The sequence below is a fragment of the Bos mutus genome, chromosome 26, assembly GCF_027580195.1.
Source record: "Bos mutus isolate GX-2022 chromosome 26, NWIPB_WYAK_1.1, whole genome shotgun sequence".
Lineage (NCBI taxonomy): Eukaryota > Metazoa > Chordata > Mammalia > Artiodactyla > Bovidae > Bos > Bos mutus.
Window position 1 is genome coordinate 9101136 of NC_091642.1, and position 22176 is coordinate 9123311.

General features: G+C 43.7%; 2 protein-coding genes across 3 annotated transcripts; both read right to left on the reverse strand.

The window, feature by feature from the left end:
- Positions 1-3624: 3624 nt before the first annotated feature.
- BUB3 (BUB3 mitotic checkpoint protein) lies at positions 3625-15799 on the reverse strand. 2 transcript variants are annotated; one of them, XM_005895081.3, is made up of 8 exons: positions 15639-15799; positions 14878-15072; positions 13575-13644; positions 11517-11668; positions 8841-8999; positions 6961-7138; positions 6371-6587; positions 3625-4138 (listed from the first exon to the last, which is right to left on the reverse strand). In XM_005895081.3, the coding sequence occupies exons 2-8, from the start codon at positions 15070-15072 to the stop codon at positions 4129-4131; spliced, it is 981 nt and encodes a 326-aa protein (XP_005895143.1). In that variant the 5' UTR covers positions 15639-15799; the 3' UTR covers positions 3625-4128. The 2 variants fall into 2 exon arrangements, with proteins under 2 accessions (XP_005895143.1, XP_070219440.1); XM_070363339.1 differs by having other exon boundaries at positions 3625-5385.
- Positions 15800-20186: 4387 nt separating this feature from the next.
- Positions 20187-21952, reverse strand: HMX2 (H6 family homeobox 2). Its single transcript, XM_070363778.1, has 2 exons — positions 21685-21952; positions 20187-20743 (listed from the first exon to the last, which is right to left on the reverse strand). Exons 1-2 carry the CDS (start codon positions 21950-21952, stop codon positions 20187-20189), a joined length of 825 nt encoding a protein of 274 aa, XP_070219879.1.
- Between the last annotated feature and the right edge of the window lie 224 nt (positions 21953-22176).

Consider the following 22176-nt stretch of genomic DNA (forward strand, 5'->3'; position numbering starts at 1 on the left):
TTTTCTGGGTGACACCAAGGATGTTCTATTTTTCATGTACCTAATCCACTGGGTTCTGTTAACACATTCACCTATTTTCCTAAGGATCTTCTGTTAAGATTATGCAGCTTTCACCCTTGAAGACCCAACACATCAGAGAACTGGCATTCCTCTTCTAATAGGAACTGATCTCACAGTTCAAGAAAGGGGGTTACTCAACGGGGACTTCCCTGGCTGTCCAGAGGTTAAAACGCCACGCTTCCACAGCTGGGGGCTCAGGTTCAATCTCTGGTCAGGAAACTAAGATCCCACATGACACTGTAGCGCGGCCAAAAAAAAAATACAAAGGGAGGCAGTCAGCTTGGCCACTCCACTGTCCACCGTACGACTGCGTAGTGTTTCCCTACAGATGATTCTGCTGTAGTCTTGCCCCTTTCCCTCTCACCTTATTAACACCATCTGATGTCAGAAGTGGGGTGGCTTCATTCCAGGATAGAAATAGAAAACAGTATTACTATTTCTGCAAATTTTAAAAAACATTTACAGGCAGACTTTGCTTTATCATGCTTTACTTTATTGCACTTCACAGATACTGCTTTTTTTTAACAAATTGATGATTTATGCCAATCCTATCAATGCCATTTTTCCAACAGTATTTGCGTTTTGTAATTCTCATAGTATTTCAAAACTTTTTCATTACTGTGTTTATTATGGTGATCTATGATCAGTGATCTTTGATGATACTTTTGAGAAAAACTACAACTCACTGAAGGCTCAAATTATGGTTAGCATTTTTAGCAATATTTAACTAAGGTACACACGCTGTATTTTTAGACATAATGCTATTGCACACTTGACTAGAGTATAAACATAACTTGTACACCCACTGGGAAACCAAAATACTCATGTGAATCCTTTATTGCTCACTTTATTGCAGTGGTCTGGAACTGAACCCACAATTCCGCCAATGTTTGCCTGTATGTGGATGCTTCATGAGCATAAAGGTATAAACGAGTATAACATTTAAGAATGGAAAATGGGAAGTTTGTGAGAGAGGGGTTACAAATGAGGCTTCAAATATGTGCCATGTTTTATTTTGAAACAAAGGGAAGAAAAACAAATATTGTATGATATCACTTATATGTGGAATCTAGAAAAATGGTAGAATTTATTTGCAGAGTCACAGACGTACAGAACAAATTTATGGGGGCCTCCCAGGTGGCGCTAGTGGTCAAGAATCTGCCTGCCAACGCAGGAGACCCAAGACAGGTTTGATACCTGGGTTGGGATGATCCCCTGGAGAAGGAAATGTCATGCCACGTCGGTACTCTTGCCTGGAAAATTCCATGGACAGAGCAGCCTTGTGGGCTTAACTCCACGGGGCCAACTGAATACAAGCGCACACACACACACACACACACAGGTGAGATGAACTGGGAGATTAAGACTGACATATATACACTGTGTATAAAATAAATAAGAGAACTTACTTATAGCACAGAGAATTCTACGCAGCACTTGGTGGTGACATAAATGGGAAGGAAACCCAAAAAAGAGGGGATATACGTAATACAGGTGACTGAGTATAGCAAAGTATATGTAAAGTATAATTCACTAGCTTGTATATACAGCAAGAAACTAACAACATTATAAAGCAACTATACTCCAATAAAAATTCTAAAAAATAATAAACAAGAGAAGTAAATATAACAAAATGCTAACATTTTAAAATCTGGATGATGACAACCTAGAGGGGGGAATGGTGTGGGAGGTGGGAGGGAGGTTCAAGAGGGGGGACATATTATATTGATGGCTGATCCATGTTGATGAATGGCAAAAACCAACACAACACTGTAAAGCAATTATCTTGCAATTAAAAATAAGTCTTCTTTAAAAATCTGGAAGATGGGTTTATAGGTGTGTTACTCCTTTGAGTTTTTCTCAATGTTGGAAATAGTTCATAAATGTTTTTTAAAAGATAAGTATACTGACAAACTTAAGAACTAGGAATTCCACAGATATCTGAGCATTCATTTATGAAAAACAAACTGAAAAGTTAGCTAGTAACTGAGAGCAATAGATTGAATATTTTTCATCCCAAGAAAGCAATGACTGTGTTAGGCATGCCCTAATAAACATTTTACATATTCATTTATAACTTCATGAGTTATTACCTTCATTTAACAGATGAGGAAACTGCTACTCAGAAATTAACATGGCCAACGGTGCAATGTAAGCAGCAAAGTCAAGATTCAAAGGCTTCAACATACAGGCTGTCTCATGGGTTTCCCTCAGAACAAAGCAGTACCCCTCACAACTAACGTACCTTTTTTACATGGTGGAGCTCAGAACCAGACACTGAAGCCACCAGAACACTCCCATTTACCCCCCAGAATTCCCCAAGGAAGGTCAGCTCCACCCCCATTCTTCTAAGAGCAACTTGACAGTCAGCAGTCCCTTCCCAGCGAACTGCAGGCCTTGAAGAAGCATACAGTATTACAAAGTGAACGAAGGGCAACAGGGGGCACTGGAGGGTCTCAAGCACAGCATGATAAAAAAGAACAAGTTCTATGTGGCATACAATGGTTTTTAAAATTAGAGGTGTTGAGGCATTAGTCATAAAATCCATTCAGGGGGCCATAACCAGCATTTCCTAAAAAAAGAAGGAAAAAAAAGGCAGGCAGGCAGGAAGGGAGCTGATGTGTCAGATGTACAGAAGACAAGTGATGCTTCCCACAGCTTCGTCCGCTGTACACACTACTGACCTCTGTGTGTTTTGGATCATGGTTCAAATGCTTACTTGCATTGCAACCGAAAGGTTTCAAAGTTACTCCTCTAGAAGACGAAGGATTTAGGGTAGAGGCTGGAGTCTGCAGCACACCCCCAGATGGCCAGGAAGGATCCTTTAAGGTGGTATATAGTAACAGTAGAAAGAAAAGAAAGATGAACTTTTTAAAAAAAGACACACTTGAAAACAGAACAGAATTTGGGCAGGGGAACCCAACGAAAATGCTAAGGTGTTACACATGGGCCATTCGAGGGGAAGGCAGCCATGACAGACAGGCCAACTGTGAGGAAGAGCTGGTGAAGAGGTCCGCAGACAAGGCAGGAGACACACTTAGGGTGAGATACGTTAGACTGCAAGAGACGAGAGGACATACAGACAGACTACAAAAACAGCTCGGCCACACCATGCCCTCAAAACCAGGGCCCCTCACTGCTTTAACTTGGTCACCTTTTATGAAACTGTATTAATTCTCTTTCAGTTAAACCATGTTTTAAATTTATGCTCTGTCCTCAACCAAGTGGTTATGACTTTAAAAAGCATATAATCACACTAAAGAACCAATACCATCAGTTAGTCTCCAGCTATTACATTATTCACCATCCCAAGGGCTTCCCTTTGATTTAGCATTTGATGGATAAGTACAGACGGGTCTGTCGTTTGGCTGTGAGTGCACCCACTGACGGCATCAGCACTGGGGCTGGGAGCCACAGGCGCGGGGGGGCCCTGGCACTCCCAGAGAGAGTTGGGCCAGAAGGGGTCCGGCAGCTGCCTGCAGGCTGGGCCCGTCCCGTGAAGCCACACAGCTGGCTCGAGGGCCCTGCTGATCCAGCAAGAGGACACAAGGGAAATGGCAGAACTCCAACAGATCACTTTATTCAAGACTGAATCCCCAAAGTACATCCGAATAGACATAATTAAACAAGGCAGTGTGGACCGAAAGGTACAATGTCATCCCCACCCGGCCCCCTGATGAAGGGAGGTTTGCTTTACAGAAGGCTTTTTACGAAGTAAATTACATTAATTACCAACATTTAAAAACATCCAACATTTAAGGGTTTTGAATCTCTGATTTATTAGACAGCATGGAAATAACAGGTTTAGGTTATTTTACAGAAAGAGCTCAAGCTGCACATACACAGCAACTGGGCTTGCTGAGGGAAAAACAATTCTTCAGACTACTGCACAAGGACACAAAGACTCCTCATCCTACAGTCGGGAGGAAAGGGCACACCAAGAGAGCAGAGAGATTCACATACTAAACAGTGTGTCCACAGTGACTACAACGCACCCCTTAAGGGACAATCATGTATTGGTAGGAAGCAAAACAAGCTTTCCATAGAGAAACCACTTTCACGAGATGGTTAGGTGGACCTGCAATGAAGAAAATACATTTCAAAAGATGGGTTCAGATTTACACTAAGTTTTCACTAAAATACTTACAAATAAAAATAAGACCTCTCTCTGTAGCAAAAGAAATTTTTTAAAATACATCATGGATGAAACAAATTTCAGTAAAGGTCCAAGTACCATTCAGATACATACATTTGCAAATAATATAAATAAAAAAAACAAAAAGTGTGACAACAAAAAAACGATTTGGAACTACCTAGAATAGGCCAAGCTAAGTTCATGTTCTGCTTCAGGGCATTACATTGAAATGAATCTCATTCTCACTATAATTTTTTTCTTTTTAACCTTAATCACCAGCGGCTGGGCAACTGAAATGGACATGAGAACTATATAAATGTCAGAGAAATATGTAAACCTCATTAATGTTTCCAAAAATTCATTTAGAGATAGAAACAGGTCCAAATAGATGCCTGTCTAAATGTACTGCAATTACGTTACAATTATTTTTCCAAATACACAGATATGCTCTGTCTTTTCTCAGCTCATTACTGACTCAAACAATTTGCCCTTCTGGGATCAATTGTTTGCTAATAAATAATTGTTTACAGTCACAAAATGATGTTAGGAGGTTTTCTTATTAGTTTTCCTCCTGCACCCTAATAAGATTGAAAACGAGCTGATTCCCCAGAGTCTAACCTTAACCTCGCTTTGTTTCACAGCCCAGGAAATGATGACCCATCTGCTTCAGAAAATAATGGACGGCCGAGAGGAAATATTGTTTAATTGTAGATTAACCTCCTCATGAGGCAGTCTGAAGCAGCTTTAGAATTAGCAACTATAACCAGCAAGAGAAACAAATGGCTCAAGAGCCTTCTTCTCTACCATTTAAGGCCCAGAAAGAATGCAAAGGGGGCTTTATCACCTACATTTATTTACAAACATTTATTTCCGCAGTGGAAACAAAAATCAAGGTCAAAACTGATTCTCAGAAGTGCTGCTGCTGCCCTCCCCTTCTGTTTGCCCAAATACCTTTAAATGCAGAAAAACCATCAAACCATCTCATGCGCTAAAGAAAGTGTTTAAAAAAAACAACAAACAATAAAAAAACCTCTTTTCCAATATTTTCAGGTTCTTATAATATTAAAATTAAAAAATGTTCCCTGGCTTCTTTGTTAATAGTAATATATCCACCATTGGGGAGTACGAATTGTTTTATTATCATCAACATGGCACTTAAGTAAATGAAATCTTGTCAAGTACATGGTGACCTACAAGTTCAAAAGAAAAAAGAAGAGCATGAGATCAAAACGGCCGGCCAGGACAAGAGACACAGAAGCGAGAGATAAACGCAAACCCAGCCCTTTATCCACCAGGCTTCACACGCCACGCCTTTTCCAACGACAAACTGTGAAGGCACACCCGGTACTGAACACTTCACACTCTGCCCTCTCTCAGGGACTCCAGCAACTCAGCAAGGGCCCTCTATGCCATTCTAATTCAGAAGAGTACAGGGATCCTGGAAACAGTCAGCTATTCCATAAATATTTACTGAGGACTTCCTTCCAGGGCCTGAGGAGAGAGGGACAAGGAGCAGGACCAAGACTCTTGGGGGCTGGTATTTTATGGTCAAACAAGTGTCCAGGTATCAGGTTTCCCTCAAGTCTGGCTCAAGTAAAAAGCTCTGCCCCATGTACTGAGAAAATGTAAATGGTTCTTCCCTGTCAACAGTTACACCCAAGAGCCAAAGACATCTACAGAAATTTCAAAACTAAGGAAATCTAGTATTCCAAGCAAGGCCATATTACTCTGAATTTCCAGTAAGACCTGAAGGTCATTTCATTCTGTGTAAATATTACAGAAACAACCTCTGTGGAGAGGAAAGATTTTTGGCAGTTCAAATTCTTAAATATCTTAAATAGAATTTGCTAAAATAAATTATTCTTGAATTCCTCAACTTAATTTTGAAGCAATGAGCTAGTAATAACTCCAGAGATTCAAATAATAGTGCCTATTCAAGAAGAATGAGAGTTTGACATTCTTCTCTACAAAACAACTAGGCACAATTTTATCCATCAGACGTCTATCAACCTACGGATATTGAAAGCTTGGGAGAACAAGATAAAATCAACTCCAGCCCTAGAGTCAGCTGTAATATCAAACAGGCATCAACAATGCTATTCATGAATTTAGAAAAATTAATAAATCCTGGGTTGAATGCAAGAAAAGGCTCAAATACAGGTGAAGCATACTCACTTGGGTTTTGTTTCTGCATCTGTCACTTGGCGAATGAAGATACCATCTTCAGGATGTTCCGTGTCATCCATTTCATACATATACGATGATGCTATTGCAAGCGTGGTCCCATCATTACTGAAGGCGAGTGAGGCGATGCTGGTGGGGTACCGATGGAACTGGCACAGTCGCTTTTTGTTAAATGGATCCCAAATATTTACAAATCCATCAGAACCACCTGCAAGTGATTTCAAAAAATAGTTCTTGAAAGCAGATACAAAAATAGCCATTATCTTGATAATTTTTAAGATCACAGAAGTTGCATTTTCCCCAGGGAGTATTATACTAGATTTTTTTTTCCCTTTAAATATCATAAAAAACCAAGCACAATTTTTAAGAACTCTGCCCACTTCCCAGGTGGTCCAGTGGTTAATATGCCATGCTTCCAATGCAAGGGGGGGCAGAATCCTTGGTCAGGGAACTAGGATCCCACACGCCACACAGAATGACAAAAAAAAAAAAAAAAACCTGCCCAAGTACAAATATACAGCATTCAATTAACAGCAAAATTATATTAACAAGCAGATAGAAGTGAACATGCCATACTCTACCTGTGGCAAAAGTATTGTGGATGTTGTGAAAGGAAATGGCGTTGACTGGGTAAATCTGCTCAATATTGTTTTCTTTTAGTCTGTGACACTTGAAGGCATACTTCTTCTTCTGCACCTCGGGGCTTGGGTCCAAGTACTCAACTGCCACTCGACCTTCGATAGAACTTAATACATAACCCTGGCAAGAGGAAATCAGAAGACAAAACTAGTGAACCCAGATTCCAAAACAAGGCATATACTTTCCCAAACTCAACCCAAATTAAAGAAAGATAATTATTTTTAAAATGAAAAGAGAATACGGCTGTATTTTAAACAAATGTTTAAGCAATACTAATATAGATAAGATCACGCCAAAAGTTTAAAAACACTTATATCTGTTATATTAAAAAACAAACAAAAAAGGCCACCATCACTTACTTTACCAGTACTCTGCACATTGCAATCAAAAACATCTAGGTATTCTGTCAAACCTCACAGGAATTTTTAAATTATTTTAATATAATTTATTTGTTGTCCTGTTCAGAAGGGGACTCAAATTCATTCCATCACTTGGAATATATTTTTCTTGGCTTGATGTCTCCTCACTTCTAACAGTTCTAAGAACTGTATCTTCTTCACTGAGGGTATATCAATAATCCAGACCAACTGGAAAACCAGCCTTCCATCTCTATCATCCTGCCTCTTGCTTTTAACTACAGCAAGTTTATACCCAAACAACACAGATTTTCAGCAAGGCTCAAAAGTGCTCTATAATTTCAAACCTCTCCTCACCTTGCCTTGAAATAGTAGGTCAGAGAAGATAAGAAAGGAAGATAATATGAAATCTATATTTTACTTCTTTAATTTTTCGAGATATGAAAAAGATTTATTCCTAAAAAACTATTAACACCTGTAATGAAAAAAGAATCAGTAAAATGTTACTTTTAGTTAAAAAGCTTCCATTATAAACTACAGATAAACTCCGACAGAAAATTTTGGATATAAAACATCATGATATTCATAAATACAACCATATTTGAACCACGCATTTAAGGTTTTTCATAACTTCAATTCTAATGGAAATTTACAATATCCTGAGAAGAATTGTGATCACCATTTGAGGTAGTAGCCTTTTGAAATAAAGAGCTAAGAGAATAGAGTAATGGACCTAATTCTTTCGAGCTCCACAACCTCTGAAGGACAGCCGTAAGATTCCAAAGATATCTGCTGTTTTTAATGACTTTCCTCTTATAAAATTCCCAGAGCAAATGACCCCACCACCAACTTCCCTTCCAACTTTCAGGACTGGGGGCAGGGGTGCACTAATAAGTGTCACCTCTTCTAGTAATGATGATGGAAGGTGACCCACACTGTTCATCAAGAGTTAGTCACTATATGAGGCACAGCTCCCCTCTAACCTCAGAGGCATTCCTTTAAAAAAAAAAAAACGTAGGTTCTGCTCTCAGACTAGCTAAAAAGCTGTTAGTATTAGGGTACAAAAGGGACAAAAAAGAAGGAAAAAAAAGCGGGGGGGCAAACAGCAAATTCCGTAACTCTAAATTTTCAGATTTAAACCTGAATTCGCTGGTTTGTAAATTAAAATACCTGCAAAACTCTCTTCGATTACTGTATACCTGTCAAGCTTCCTGGAGGAAGAGCACCAAGGAATCAGAAAACCACTGGTAGATTATTACCCTCTGTGAAAATCAAAGCCTTCTCTAAAATTGAGTTAACACACTACCTTTTAACAAAAGGCTGTGAAAATACACCTAAGAGAAATTCCAATCACCACTCCAAAAAAAAAAAAAGAAAGCAATGCGTAAAACGCAGTGACCAAATTATTATAAAGGATTCTACTAGGTTCAAATTCCCACAGCGGGCGGGGGAGGCAAGGTCAGTACCTGCTTGTTGGGGAATGCGCGGATGCAGCGCGTCTGGTACTTGAGGCTGGACTCGCGGCGCTGCTGCACGTAACCCATGTTCCGCAAGTCCCACACCAGCACTCTGCGGCCTGCGGTGCCCACGATCAGCCGGTCTCCCGACACCGACAGGGTATACACCTTTCAAAAAACACCAAAACTTGCTAAAAATGCATGCCTGCAAATGGCATTTTGCTCCAAAATAAAGTCCACGGATCATAAAACCATTAAAAAAAGTTAGCTAAAGGTTCACAAACACAGCTACCAAAATTTTAAATACTTCAGTTACACAAACCAAGTAACTGGCACAAAATAATACACCCAAGATATTCTTAATACTTAACCACGTATCATAATAATGCACATTCTAATTAACTCTCCAAAAATATTTCTGAAGACGATTCTCTTTCTTACTAAAACAAAGTAAATTATTAAATAATTTTATAGCCCTCGTTTCATTTAATCACAATATAAAAGTGTAAAAGATACTCAAAAAGGAGACAATAGACAATAAAACCATAAAAACAGCTCAAGATACCTTTCAGTGAGCTTCTGGCTTTTCATAAGACAATCATTTTCAAAGTTATTTTTCTATGACCACCTTTTAGACACAGATTTCACGTTGTAACTCTTTGATTTTCCCACCTGTCACACTTAATAAATAGGCCTTTCCAGGAAGAGTGAGAGAGTTAACATTAATTACCTGCTTACTTGCTTTTGGTGGCATACGAACTCAAAATTAAAAGACAAGGTCAGTGGTCTGGCATATGACAAAGCAAATTTTTACGCCTTGATGTCACACTAAACACTCAAGACAGAGTTATGTTTATGGAAAATTTTAAAAGCACTTATCCCCTAAAAACAACTGCTCCCCCCACCCCTTAAAATTCCTTTTCTTCAATAGTAAAACAACTTTCACAAATTATCCCCTTATAATAAATCACAAAATTTCCTGCAAATAAGCCTTTAAGGTGACTTACTTTCAAATACATTATCTGGAGACCAAACAGAGATAGGAAATTCATGAAAATAGTAATAAAATATATTTTCCTGATCATGTTAAATCATTTTTTTAAAAATCTAGACTTCAGGTATTTAACTGTGTTCTGATCATTACTTTTAATTAATTAGCAACTAATTTAATCTAATTTAATATTTTAAAACCTGAAGAATCACTATAAAAAATGAAGAGGCCTCATTACATGGTAAGACATCTCTTTAACATTCAGTAATTAAAGCTTACGGTTAGTTATCACTAACATATTAACCACATAAGCGTCCCCCCTTTCCCGCCCCCCAGGGAGGGCAGTGGGCAGAGGTGGTGGGACTGGGTTTAAGAACATAATAACCTGATAATTTCTACAATCTAGCCTTAAAATTCAACAACTAATTTGACCAAGGGAAAAAACACAGAATTTAAAAGACTCAAAACAGTAGATTTAATACAAGTGTGTTTCAATAAGAGATATAGTAAGATTTACTGCTGTTTATTCAAAAAACATTTGCAGAAAAACAAATTAGTGTAACACACATGAAACGCCGAATTCAAAAAACAAAGAATCCAGAAAAAGATCAATTTATAACAGTACAATCAGAATGGGAATTTTATCTTAAATCTTTACTATCCAGGTGACACACAAGCTTCTAACAGTGCTTTCTATCCCCACTGATCGTAAATCAAGTAAAAACACTGTCATGCTACTGACTAGGTATATACATTTATCAAAGACCGTATTAAAAAAAGTGACATAATGAACCTTGCTGAACCAATAAGCTGCTTGATTCAGTGTGGCTGTCCATTATATGATATTCTGTCAGCAATTTATCACAGCTCTTAACATGTTACATACAACCATAAATCAAAACTAGAAACAATGCAATTATTTTATTCTGAACAAAGGTCTTGCCAGGAGTAGATTCGACTCTGATGTGACAAAAATAATGGCTCTTTGGATGCACTACAGTATATAATGACAGCTAACAGGAACTGAATAGTATATTTACACTGAGGAAATAGACTCAAGTGAAGGATACCTTTAAACTGCTAAAACAATCAATCTTTAAAATTAACTACCACCTGATAAAGTCTGATGAGGATACATCAAGAATGCTCAATTACATTTTCATTGTACAGATCAAAAGGTTAGAATAATACACAACATTTCAGTTTTAAGAAGCTTCCTTCAACTACCTGTCAGTATTAAAAATAAATAAATTATAAAAGCCAGCGAATAAAGGACATCTTTTTCACTAAACTTTAAATGATAACCCATTTCACCCTCTCACAGTCAACTAAAGAGAAAGCTCAGGCCTAAGTGAAAATGAGTGATGCTCCATCCCACTTCCTGCTTGCGGAAGTCAAACTCAGTTTCAGTCTTTGCTAAATGACTTCTCTGAAAAGTTGCTTCTCAGCCCTAGGATCTAAAGCATTACAATACATGGAAGTGGGTTTATCACTAGTGCTATCCAGTACAAATGTGACAACTGACAGGAAAAAGCTGACCAAAGTATGAAGATTAGTTTTCCTTTACATATTTAGTTGGGTTTGTGAAATAGACTCATCAACTCTTAACCTCTAAATTCAACATTATCTTCATCACTTATCAAGTCAAATCACCCCAAGAACCATAATTCCTGTCATGAACATAAAAAGCCTACCTTTTCAGGCTGAGAGAAGGTCCCAGCATTACAAGGGGTTCTGGGATCCCACAATTTAACCGTCTGATCCCAGCTTCCAGTAACCATCACATTCACTTCGGGACAGTATTCAACACATCTGATAGGGGCATCATGGGTTCCAACAAGATTTTCTGTAGGAATAAAAATAAAGCAACAACCAACACCTAGCTTTACTAAAGATTCCTCAGGTGAACAACAAAAGGAAACATTCATTCTACTGTAACGAATCCACTTCCACCCACTCAACAGAAGTATCTACACATAGAAAAACCTCTCCGGGACTACAAAGTCACTCATTCACCTCTGTCCATCTTACAGGGCATAGCTTGATTCACTGGCACAGTAATACGAAAAGCTACCTTGAGTTTCAGACAACATTAAAATGATAGTCTATCAGTTATTTTCGTCACGATTCTAGATTCCTTCAAATCAGGAACCTTCTTTCAACTCTATAGTTCTGACTGTATGCAGTGCGTGTTCTGATACATGGTAAGTGTTCAAAATATACCTGTTGAATGAACACTTGAGTGGAGAACTCTGGTCCAAGGGATCTGGATAAAATGTATCACATTAAGCTGATGTTTCAAAGAAACAGATTTAAGTGGTAACAGGATTACCTGAAAGCTGGGGATGAGGAAAGCAGGGAGGCTCAGGATTAATAACCACTTGGTTTTCATGGTGGTTCTATTTCTTTCTTTAATATTTACTTGGCTATGCCAGATCTTAGTTGCGGATGTGAGATCTAGTTTCCTGACCAGGGATTGAACCCAGGCCCCCTGCGTTAGGAGCATGGAGTCTTAGCCACTAGACCACCAGGGAAGCTCATCAAATTTCTAATACACAATTTCTTCCCTTTCAATTTCAACTTTTCACGTTATCTCATTCATTCATTCAATTAGTATCTACTGTCTACTATGTGCCAGAATCGATATCACATGCTAAGGTAACAACAAATACAAAGAGTATGTGGTTCTGATCCTCAAAGAGGAAAACTACCTGTTTAAAAACACTCCATTTAAACAAGAAAGAAAAGTATCTCATAAAATTCAGCAAAGACCTTCTGAGAATAAGCAGCTAATTCCCTTAATTATGGTCTCCAGCATCAAAAATCTTTGCTTTTTGGTGTTTTCTCGAGTTTTCAAACAAACAGAACCTAAACCTGCAAGCCAACTTCCTGATTAGAAAAAACTGCTAGCAAACAAAACCGAACATCCGCAGCTGTGAGTTACATGACAAAACGGCTTTCACGTAAAAGCCTCTTCTGATTGGATCCTTCTTTCTGGATAAAAAAATATAGCGCCCATCCTCCATCCATTCTCTCACCGTCCAACTCATCCTCATTGAGTCCTATCTCTGTGCCTTGCTATGTTCTTCAAGTACATCTATGTCTAACACGTGCATATACAAATAAACAAAAAGCCTTTACTAGAGAGCTCTGTGTATTTGAGTTCCATTCCAATCTCTATTCTACTCCAAAGTCACGATAAAAATGGGGGTAAATTTCATCACTTAGAAATTAACTAAAAGAAAACGTGCTACCCTGTCCTTCATTCAATAAATGCGAATGTTCTATGCTAAACAATCATACAAGCTGGGTTACTATGGTACCCAGACAGGATTGGCTATTTTATAATATTAGATTTTTAAAACCCTGTCTTCCTTCAGTCTGAACTACATTAGTTTCTGAAAAGAGAACTCTGAAACTATCCTGGAAAAATTCTACTGCAAGGTAGAACACTGCAAGATCCAGTCCCCTTCTGAGGGCAGGGTCAAGGTCAAACACGTAAGTGCCTCTTCATGTAAATACTGTGGACGGAGGTCACAATGAGCTACACTGTTAAAATACATACATGATATTTTGTGATTCTAACTTAATGGTTATCATTTAAACAAAAAAGTCTTATATTCAAGCCACTTTTACTTTTATCTAAGCAACTCAGGAACTAAGCAATTCAGGAACTATTCTTCTTAAATAAACATTTGTAAGTAAGCACTAGCTAGGAAAACAATAAACTGGTAAAAATGTGCCTATGTTACCTTGATCAGTGTTCAAATCATGCATTTTCAATTGATGGTCTAATCCCCCACTCCAGGCATGTGTTGGATCCTACAAAATAAAAAGTTTCAAGTCACTCAGAACTTACAAAGCTTTAAAAAAAAGTGTTTAACCTTGGAGTAGGAAATGGCAACCCACTCCAGTATTCTTGCCTGGAAAATTTCATGAACAGAGAAGTCTGGAGAGCTGGCAGTCCATGAGTAGCAAAGAGTCGGACACGACTGAGCACATATGTGTAACAGGTTATGGAATTTGGAAAATACTATCAAGGAAAATGTTTCCTGTAGCCCAATCACCTAGAGATAACTACTGCCAACACTTTACCATCTCTCTTCTAATCTTCTTCTTATAAAAACATGTAATTTTAAAATAAAATTTGAAATCAAACTCTGGATACTTTTTAGTTTCAGGTTAATCAATCCACAGAAATATCAGTAGTGATTTCGTAATAATCCATACTATAACTGAACTTCCAATTTTCTTATGTCCTCATTGTCAAACAATTGTTCACATTTTTATTTCAATAAACAACTACATGATAAGCATTTTTAGTAGCGTTTTCTAGGAGCAAGATTAAGGAAAACTAGGGTATGGACAGCCTTATCACATCCTGCTCAGCATTACTTATAATTTCTTATATCACAATGAGTTTATTAGGAGTAAACAGTATCTAACTGTGGTTTTAAATTGCATCCTTCGATTACTTGTAAAGTTGACTCTTTTACGTTTAATAATTTTTAAATGGAAAAAAAAACTATTGAAAAATTCCTCTATCTACCAGCCAACTCCTCAGTTTATGCTCGGAATGAAGTACGCTGGGCTCACTCATTGTAAACAAACAAAAAACTGAGCGACCTAAGTAGTCACCCAAACTACTATGCAAGCAAATTAAGAACTGTTCACCACACTGGCTGAGAGCCAATACGTATTCCCATTTACTAGCAAACAAACCTTTTAATAAGTAAGACGGCCAAATTTTACAGTCTTGCTGTGAGTTTCAAGTACATTCTGTCCAGAAAAATTCAGTGTTAACTCCATCAGAAGCTTAACGGGAGACCCAGTTCCTGACGTCTGTCAAGTCCCCAGGGCCAAAACGCAAAAACAAAGCAGCACCGGAACCTCAAGGTTATTGGGGTGGGGGTGGGGGAGGAGTGGAAAGAGAGGGGCGCTGTCCAAATGACTCTACCGACAAGAGCCTTCGCCCAACACTGCAAAAGGGACGCTGATCACGAGGGACACCATAAAACTCAAAAGGATGCAGGAGCTGAAACGGAGAACACCTACGTAGAAGGCGCAGTCCAGGACGGCGCCGGTGTGCTGGTACTTGAGCCGCATGGAGTTGGCCGGCACATCATAGAGGCGCACGGACGTGTCCCAGGAGGAGACCAGCAGGAACTGCGATGTGTTGGGGCTGAACTTCACTGAGGAAATGCCGTCCTCGGGGGGTTGGTTCAGTTTGAACTCGTTAGAACCGGTCATCTAGGGAACAAGGGCCTGGTGAGAGTCTCCCCAAGAGGCCGGGGTCGCGAGGCTCGACTCGCAGAAAGGGCCGGGCAGTACGGGGCTGGGGCGGGTCCCCCAAGGGGCCGGGCCGGGTCCCCCAAGGGGCCGGGGTCGCGAGGCTCGACTCGCAGAAGGGCTGCGGAGTAGGTGGGGTGGGGGTCTCTCTGGGGGGGCGGGACCGAGGGAAAGGCCGGCGACGTGCCCTCTGCGCCTGCGCAGGGCCGCCGCGCCCTCGCCGGTCGGGCCTCATCGACCCCCCTCCCCTTCGCCCCTCCTGCGCTTCCCTACCGGCCGGGCCCGCGCCGCCACACCCCTGCCTCCAGCCTGGCTCGCCGGATCCACACCCTCCCCCGCCGTGGGCTTCTGCACACCAGCCTTTCCCCACCCCCGCCCCCGGGGACTGCCGCCCCGCGTGCTTCTAAAATAAAAAGGAAAAGCCGTGGAAGTGAACCCGGTTCCCAGCGGACTGCTCCGCTGGCTCGGGAACCCCGGGGGCATCCCCGGAAAGCCCGTGCCTCCGCCCGGCCACCTCGCCCCGCTACCTCGGGCTCCGTTCAGAAGCAACTCAGCCGCCGCGCCCGCCGCCGCTCGCCGCCACCTCGCTTCCCTCCGCCGCTCTCGCGCGTTGAGCGAAGTAGGCGGAGACAAAGCTCCAGCCAAAGCCTGTCATTGGCTAATTTCAAACGCCAACGTCTCCTGCTAAGGCAGCCGATTGGTTCATCCCGAGGCCCCGGGCTCGGGCGACCCAGTCAACCTGTTCCGGCACAAAGGCAAAACGGCAGCCTTTCCGATCACGTGACTGCTTTCCGCCACCAGGCTGAGGCGCCCCGCCGGTGCTGGACGCGTGAAAACTACAACTCCCAGAGAGCATCGCGCCAAGGCGGAGCTCACGCCCTCTCCTGTTCGTGTGGGGCATGCTGGGAAATGTAGTCCTTGTGGCCAACGCTTATCCTGTCCTCCGAATAGTAGGCGGGAAAAATGCTCTTTCCATTTGACTCTTGGAGCCCTCCCCATGTCTCGGACACAAGAACTCCATTTTGGTCAGTACTTTTATAGGACTGAATTAGTCGCCTTTCCATTGGACGTACATATCCGGTGAAGTTAACCAAAAGTGGAGAAGAAAATATTTGCTCTAACGAATGTTTTGCCCCACTTTTTTCTCATTTTCCTGGACTTTCCACCTATGAAGCAGGCGCTCACATTTCCCATTGTCGAAGATCTTCTGATTTCAGAGAAACTCATCCTTACTTATACTCTGCTTTATCTCTTCATTCCATCTTTCTGCAAACATTTATTGAGCACCCAGTTCGTGCCAGGCCTAGGGAGAAGAGTGAGGAAAAGCATTAATCAGATCAGTTCTTGCTCTGGAGGAACTGTTTTTCCAGAAGGTTGGACAGACTGGGAAACAGATAATTACTTTAAGTGTGTTAAAGCTCAAAAGCCTCTTACAGACATATGTCCAAGTAGGACCTTAAAATGACAGCCACAAGCTTCTCTCTATTCCACTCTCTCACACCCCAACAACACTCTAGACTTACGGGCTCTGCTCTATTTTCTGTTTCTAGAATCCTCCAGAAATAGGAGAATCAAGAAGGTTGCTCCTGTAATGAGAAATACTTTGGTCTCCATGAAAGAAAAGCAATACTTAATAACTAGAATGCTGTGACTCAGTTACTATTGAATATCAAAAGAATGCTGAAATGTTTCAATTTAATCCGTGCTATACCATCTTTTTCACTGCCTTTTGTATTGTGGGAAAAAAATCTTACTTTATTATACAATCTTGTATGAAGTGGGAGAAAATTGTTGAGGTTAAAGTGTTTAATTTCTAAGGCAACTCGATAGAGAAAAGGTGTTGTTGGTCCTCATGCATTCATATACACTGACTCAAATGCACTTCTTTTTATGAATCGTGATACAGTAAACATACAACCACCACTCTTCTGCCCAGTAGTGATGATATTCCTGCCAAAATACAGATTCTTCCCCTCTCAATTCAGTCACCCAATTGTGTCCAACTCTTTGCAGCCCCGTGAACTGCAACATGCCAGGCTTCCCTGTCCATTACCAACTCCCGGAGCTTGCTCAAACTCATGTTCATTGAGTTGGTGATGCCATCCAACCATCTTATCCTCTGACGTCCCCTTCTCCTCCTGCCCTCAGTCTTTCCCAGCATCCTCACCAGTCCTCATACTTGGTTTTCTCTCTCTCCTCTTTCAACAACTTAATGGCTAGGTTAAGAATTTTAAAGTGCAGTGCCTTACCTCCATTCTAATTTTGGCTAAATAATTTTATCTCCAAATAATTTTATTTGGTTCCCTCTCCCAGTTGTTTATTTAATTCTACTAGTGTTCAAGATTCTGAGCATGAATTATCCACTAATAAAATCTAAGTGTATTTCATTATCCAGTGTGTGTATGATTCAGGTCCCTCTGGACAGGCAGTTGCAGCCGGACTCGATTTGAGTTTTAAGAAACGTCAATCTTTTAAATCCAGTTTAGAGCCTGAAAGGAGGCTGATGATTTTGCTGATTATTCAAATGAATTGATAGTCTTGAGATCGGAAATCTGGCCACAATGGAGTCTTGAACAACATCTTAAATCCAAATGCAAAGCTGTGTGTGTTTCTGTGTGTGTGTGAGTGTGTCTACTTAGTTACCTATAAGAAAGAGGTATTCCTAGAAACTAATCACACTGTTGGATCACCTTTGACTCCTAATTTCTGGATTAGTAAAAAAGTGATGTATCCACTATATGACAAACGAAGAGGATCATCCCTAAAATCCTAAGGGCAAAAACCACTTTGCCCTTAACTGTCTACACAAAACCACTTCCTATAAAAGAAGTAAGCCCAAGAAAGATATAGTGATCTAATACTGGTAAAACCATCATCTCTTTTTAAAAAACAATCTATCGAAGTGAGGACCAAAATGATATGGATGAAATATTTCTTTACAAGTAGTTCCTTGAAGGTAATTTGGTTAAATCTGCATAGAATATTCAAAGAGCAACTTGAGAGGAAAAGAAAAATTTAAAGCGGGTTATCTGGAAGGAGAGAACGTCATTGAAATATGTGTACCAAAAAATATTAGAAGAAAGATGCAGTGTTAGTTTTCTCTCTCTGACTGGCCGATATCTAGCATAGTTCCCAGCCCTATTTACTAGGGCTCAGTAAATATTGAACTCAGATGGAATTAAATAAATGCAATTGACCTAACAACTTTGGCACATGGGTTCTTGGGTAGCATCCTTCAGGTGTCATTTTGAAATAGATGGTAAATTTCATGAAATTTAACGTGAAAAGAAAAAAATAGAAACCTCAAATATGAATAAGACATCAGGTATTTTAGACCTGATACTGTGGGTCACATAGACGGATTGCAGATATCCTGCATACTTTCACAAAATGCAGATAATTTCCATGTCTCTTGACTCCAAGAGACCGGTCCATCAAGTCGAGATTTTCTTTCTAGAGGATGAGATCCGGCCTCCGCGCTGCGACTCCCGGCACCTTAGCAGAGGCTAAGGAGTAGCTCGGACCGGAGAACCCGGGAGCTCGGCTCACGTGACACTGAACGGTCAGCCTCCTCAAAGCTCAGGCTATTTTTTTTTTTTTTTTCCGACGTTTTACAAGGAACAGGTGGCTGCGGTCTAACACCGCAAGCCTGCGATTTGCATAACACTCGCGCGCCTCTGTTCTCTTGATGCCGCGCCCTCCCAAGCCAGGGTGCGGCGGCAGGTGTTGGGGCGCCGAAATCCGTGGGCGCGCAGACAGCGCATCAAGGTTCCATTCAGTGCCAGCTGCCACGTGCCTGCCCGACACCGGGCCACTTAGCCACGCACCACGCAAAACCACGAACAACAACAACAAAAAGTATGGGGAGGAGCCTTTGCCTCCCGAGCTTTCTTTGCCCGGTCTCGGGCCTCATCCCTCCTCGGCCGAAGGGCCGCCTCTCTGTGCCCTGTTCCTGCGCCGCGCCGGACGCGCAACCCTGCCACCGGCTTGGAAACTGCGAGCGGCTGTAAGTCTTGTCGCGCCAGGTTGGGGGACGAGCAAACCGGGCTCGACACCTGATCCAGGCAGGGCCGCCCCACCTGCCCTGTACCCTCGGAGAGGAGGCTCCTGTCACTGACTGGACCACGTCGCACAGCCCTATGCTGTCGCCAACCCCAAGCCGCTCCCAGGGCTAGAAAGAAGCTCGTTCCAGGAGGCAACTTCTTTGGCAACTGCAGTCCCGCATCTATCCCTCTCAGCGCCCCGGGAGTTGGATTCCGGCCGGGCTGAGTCTCCGCACGCGCGGAGACTAGGGCACCCGCTAGTGGAATGGGGTGCGCCTCCAGGCCACGTGCCATCTCGGCGACGCCCGACCCTTAACCTCTGACCTCCGCCCCACCTTCCACGTGGGGAGAGCCAGACCTCCTCTGACGCACGCCTGCAACCAGCTCCGTGGAAAAGCGACAAAAACCTGCGCATTAGCACGGCGGCCAATCAATTGCACCAAAGTTAGCAACGATGCTTAAAATGTTTTATTTTTTCTTTTTAAAAATATTTACAGATCTGAAATCTATCCGCCTTTCGCCCCTATCCATCCTCGGGACAAGGGAAATGAAGAGGCGTTGAGATCATTGTTCAAAGCCCCCAAGGACTGGCTTGGCCGGCCGTGTGTACGTGTACATATATACAGGTATATTTACGGGGATAGGAATGTATCTGGTTTGGTGTGGGGTTTTTTTCTGATTTTTTTTGTCCTACCGGCTAGTGTCGATCTGACCGAAACTCCCTGTCCGACCACCACCCTAGAACGTCCCCTCCAAAATGGTTTTCAAAACGTATTGGTTTGTTTGGGGGTAGGGGGCGGGTAGAGAGCAAATGATCTGGCTGGAGGGATGCCGATAAATACCAGAAACAATCAAACCAAAGTAGGGCAAAAGCCATAAATAAGAGATAATGAATACACATGGTGTATTTCGTAATATTTCTGGAAACGCGCCACCTGCTCCGGAGTGGGGAGGGGCGGGGCGGAGGCAGCCCGCGCCAGCCTGGCGGGGAGCGGGCGGGAGGGCGCGCGGCGCGGGGCCGGCGGGCCGCTATCAGTAGTCGAGCTTGTTGTAGAGGTTGTAGAGAGGTAAGGCCGAGAGGTTGCTGCCCGGGTAGTAGAGCGGCGCGGGGAAGGCGAGCGAGCGCGGCACTGGCACGCGCAGCAGCGAACTGTCCCGGAACACCAGCGGCATGCCCACCAGAGTCTGCGCCGACGCGTGCGCCATGTTGGCCGCCTCCAGCTCGGCGGAGAGCTGCCGCTTCCACTTGTTGCGGCGGTTCTGGAACCAAGTCTTGACCTGGGTCTCGGTGAGCTGCAGGCTGGAGGCGAGGCAGGCGCGCTCCGAACTGCTCAGGTAGCGCTTCATGTCGAAGGTGGATTCGAGCTGGTACACCTGGCTGCGCGAGAAGACCGTGCGCGTCTTCTTCTTGGCCGCGCCCGCCTGCCGCTCGGCGCCGCCGCTGTCCCGCGGCCGCTCGGGCCCCGGCGACGGCGAGCCCGCGGGCAAGAGCCTGTCTTTCTCTTCCTTAAAGTCCGGGTGCGAAGAAGAAAGGAAAGGCTTGCGCTCCGCGCTCGCCGGCCCCGCGCCTCCGCTGCCCTTGGGGGTACCTGGGGAGTGAGAACAGATAAGAGAGCCATGGAATTGGGGAGCCTCATGGACCCCCAGCTCCTGCCAGGACCAGGGGCTTGGCTGGCGCCTGCAGCCTTGGTTCCCATCTTCCTGGATCTCAGCCCCTACTTTTCTCGACCTCTCGCTGAAACCCAAAAAGCGGCACCCGGCTTTTGAAAAGCAACAGGAGAGGGACCCAACTACTTGGAGCCTGGGGTCTCTGTGCTCCCAGCTTCCTGAAAGGACGTGTGGCAACAGGGGGAGGAGGTCTGGAGGGGGAACATTAGCATCTTTTTAAAAGATTTTGCCTTGAAGTAACTGAGCTGGAAGAGTTCCCTGAGCTTTATAGGGTGGCATCGTTTCACAGGCCGTTTGTTCGGAAATCACGCTAAGGACTGACACGGGGCTCCCCTTGGTCAGATGTTGTAAAGAGGAACCATCTCTGAAAGGCACCATTGTCAATCATCTTGGAGTGCTAATCATTCTGAGGAGGAGGAGGGGAGACAGAGAGGCAGAGGTCGAAGAGAGGGGAAGAGAGAGAAGAAAAGGACGCAGAAGGAGATTGCGGTAGAGACGGACGGGCGGACCGCTCAGATCCGACTTCCAGACATCGTGTGCAGAAAGTATCCGATGTGCAAAGGGGATATTGCAGAGCCTTGAGAGCGGCCGGCCCTGTGCCAAACCCACAAATACACTCCCATCAACCCAACCTTCCCCCAAACCGCGCCGCGCGGCATCTGTGTTCCCGGTTTCTTCCCGAGCACCCGCGGGGCGGAGGAGTCAGCGCGGAGCACGCCTCTCCCCCCAACCCCACCCTCGGCCCCGGACCCCGCGCGGCCGCGGCTCTGGCCGGGGGCTGGGGGCCCGACGCGAGAGCCCCGGCACAGTTTCCCACCCCTAGAGCTTGCTCCAGGCCGACCCGGCGGCGTGCGATCCTTACCCAGGCAAGGAAAGGGGATGGGGGGGTGGTGCTTGGAGCCGGGCTCCTTGGGGCCGTGCGGGTCTGGGCAGAAGCAGGCGGGTGCCTTCCAGCCGTCGTCCGGCTCCTCCTCCTCCGAGGACACGGACAGGCTGCGCTTCCTGGCCGGCCAGGCGGCCGGCTCCCTCGGCGCCTCCGAGGGGCCCCCGCCCAGGATGGACTGAATGGTGAAGCTGGAGACGCCGCCGGCCGCCGGACACCCCTTGCCCGCATCTTCCTTGCTGCCCATCCTGGGTTCATAAGAAATCGGAGGAAACCAAGAACTCCCTTTAGAAATGATCTGGGTGGAAGGTGGTGCAGGCAGGCAGGCGGGGGGGGGGGGGGGGGGGGGGGCCGGGGGGGGAGCTAGGGGGAAGGGGCGGCGAAGCTGGCGAGGCTTCCCCTCCGCGCGGGGGAAACGCGGGCACCCGACAGCTGCGCTGGGGTCCCTGCCCGCCCGGCTTCAGGTGCGCC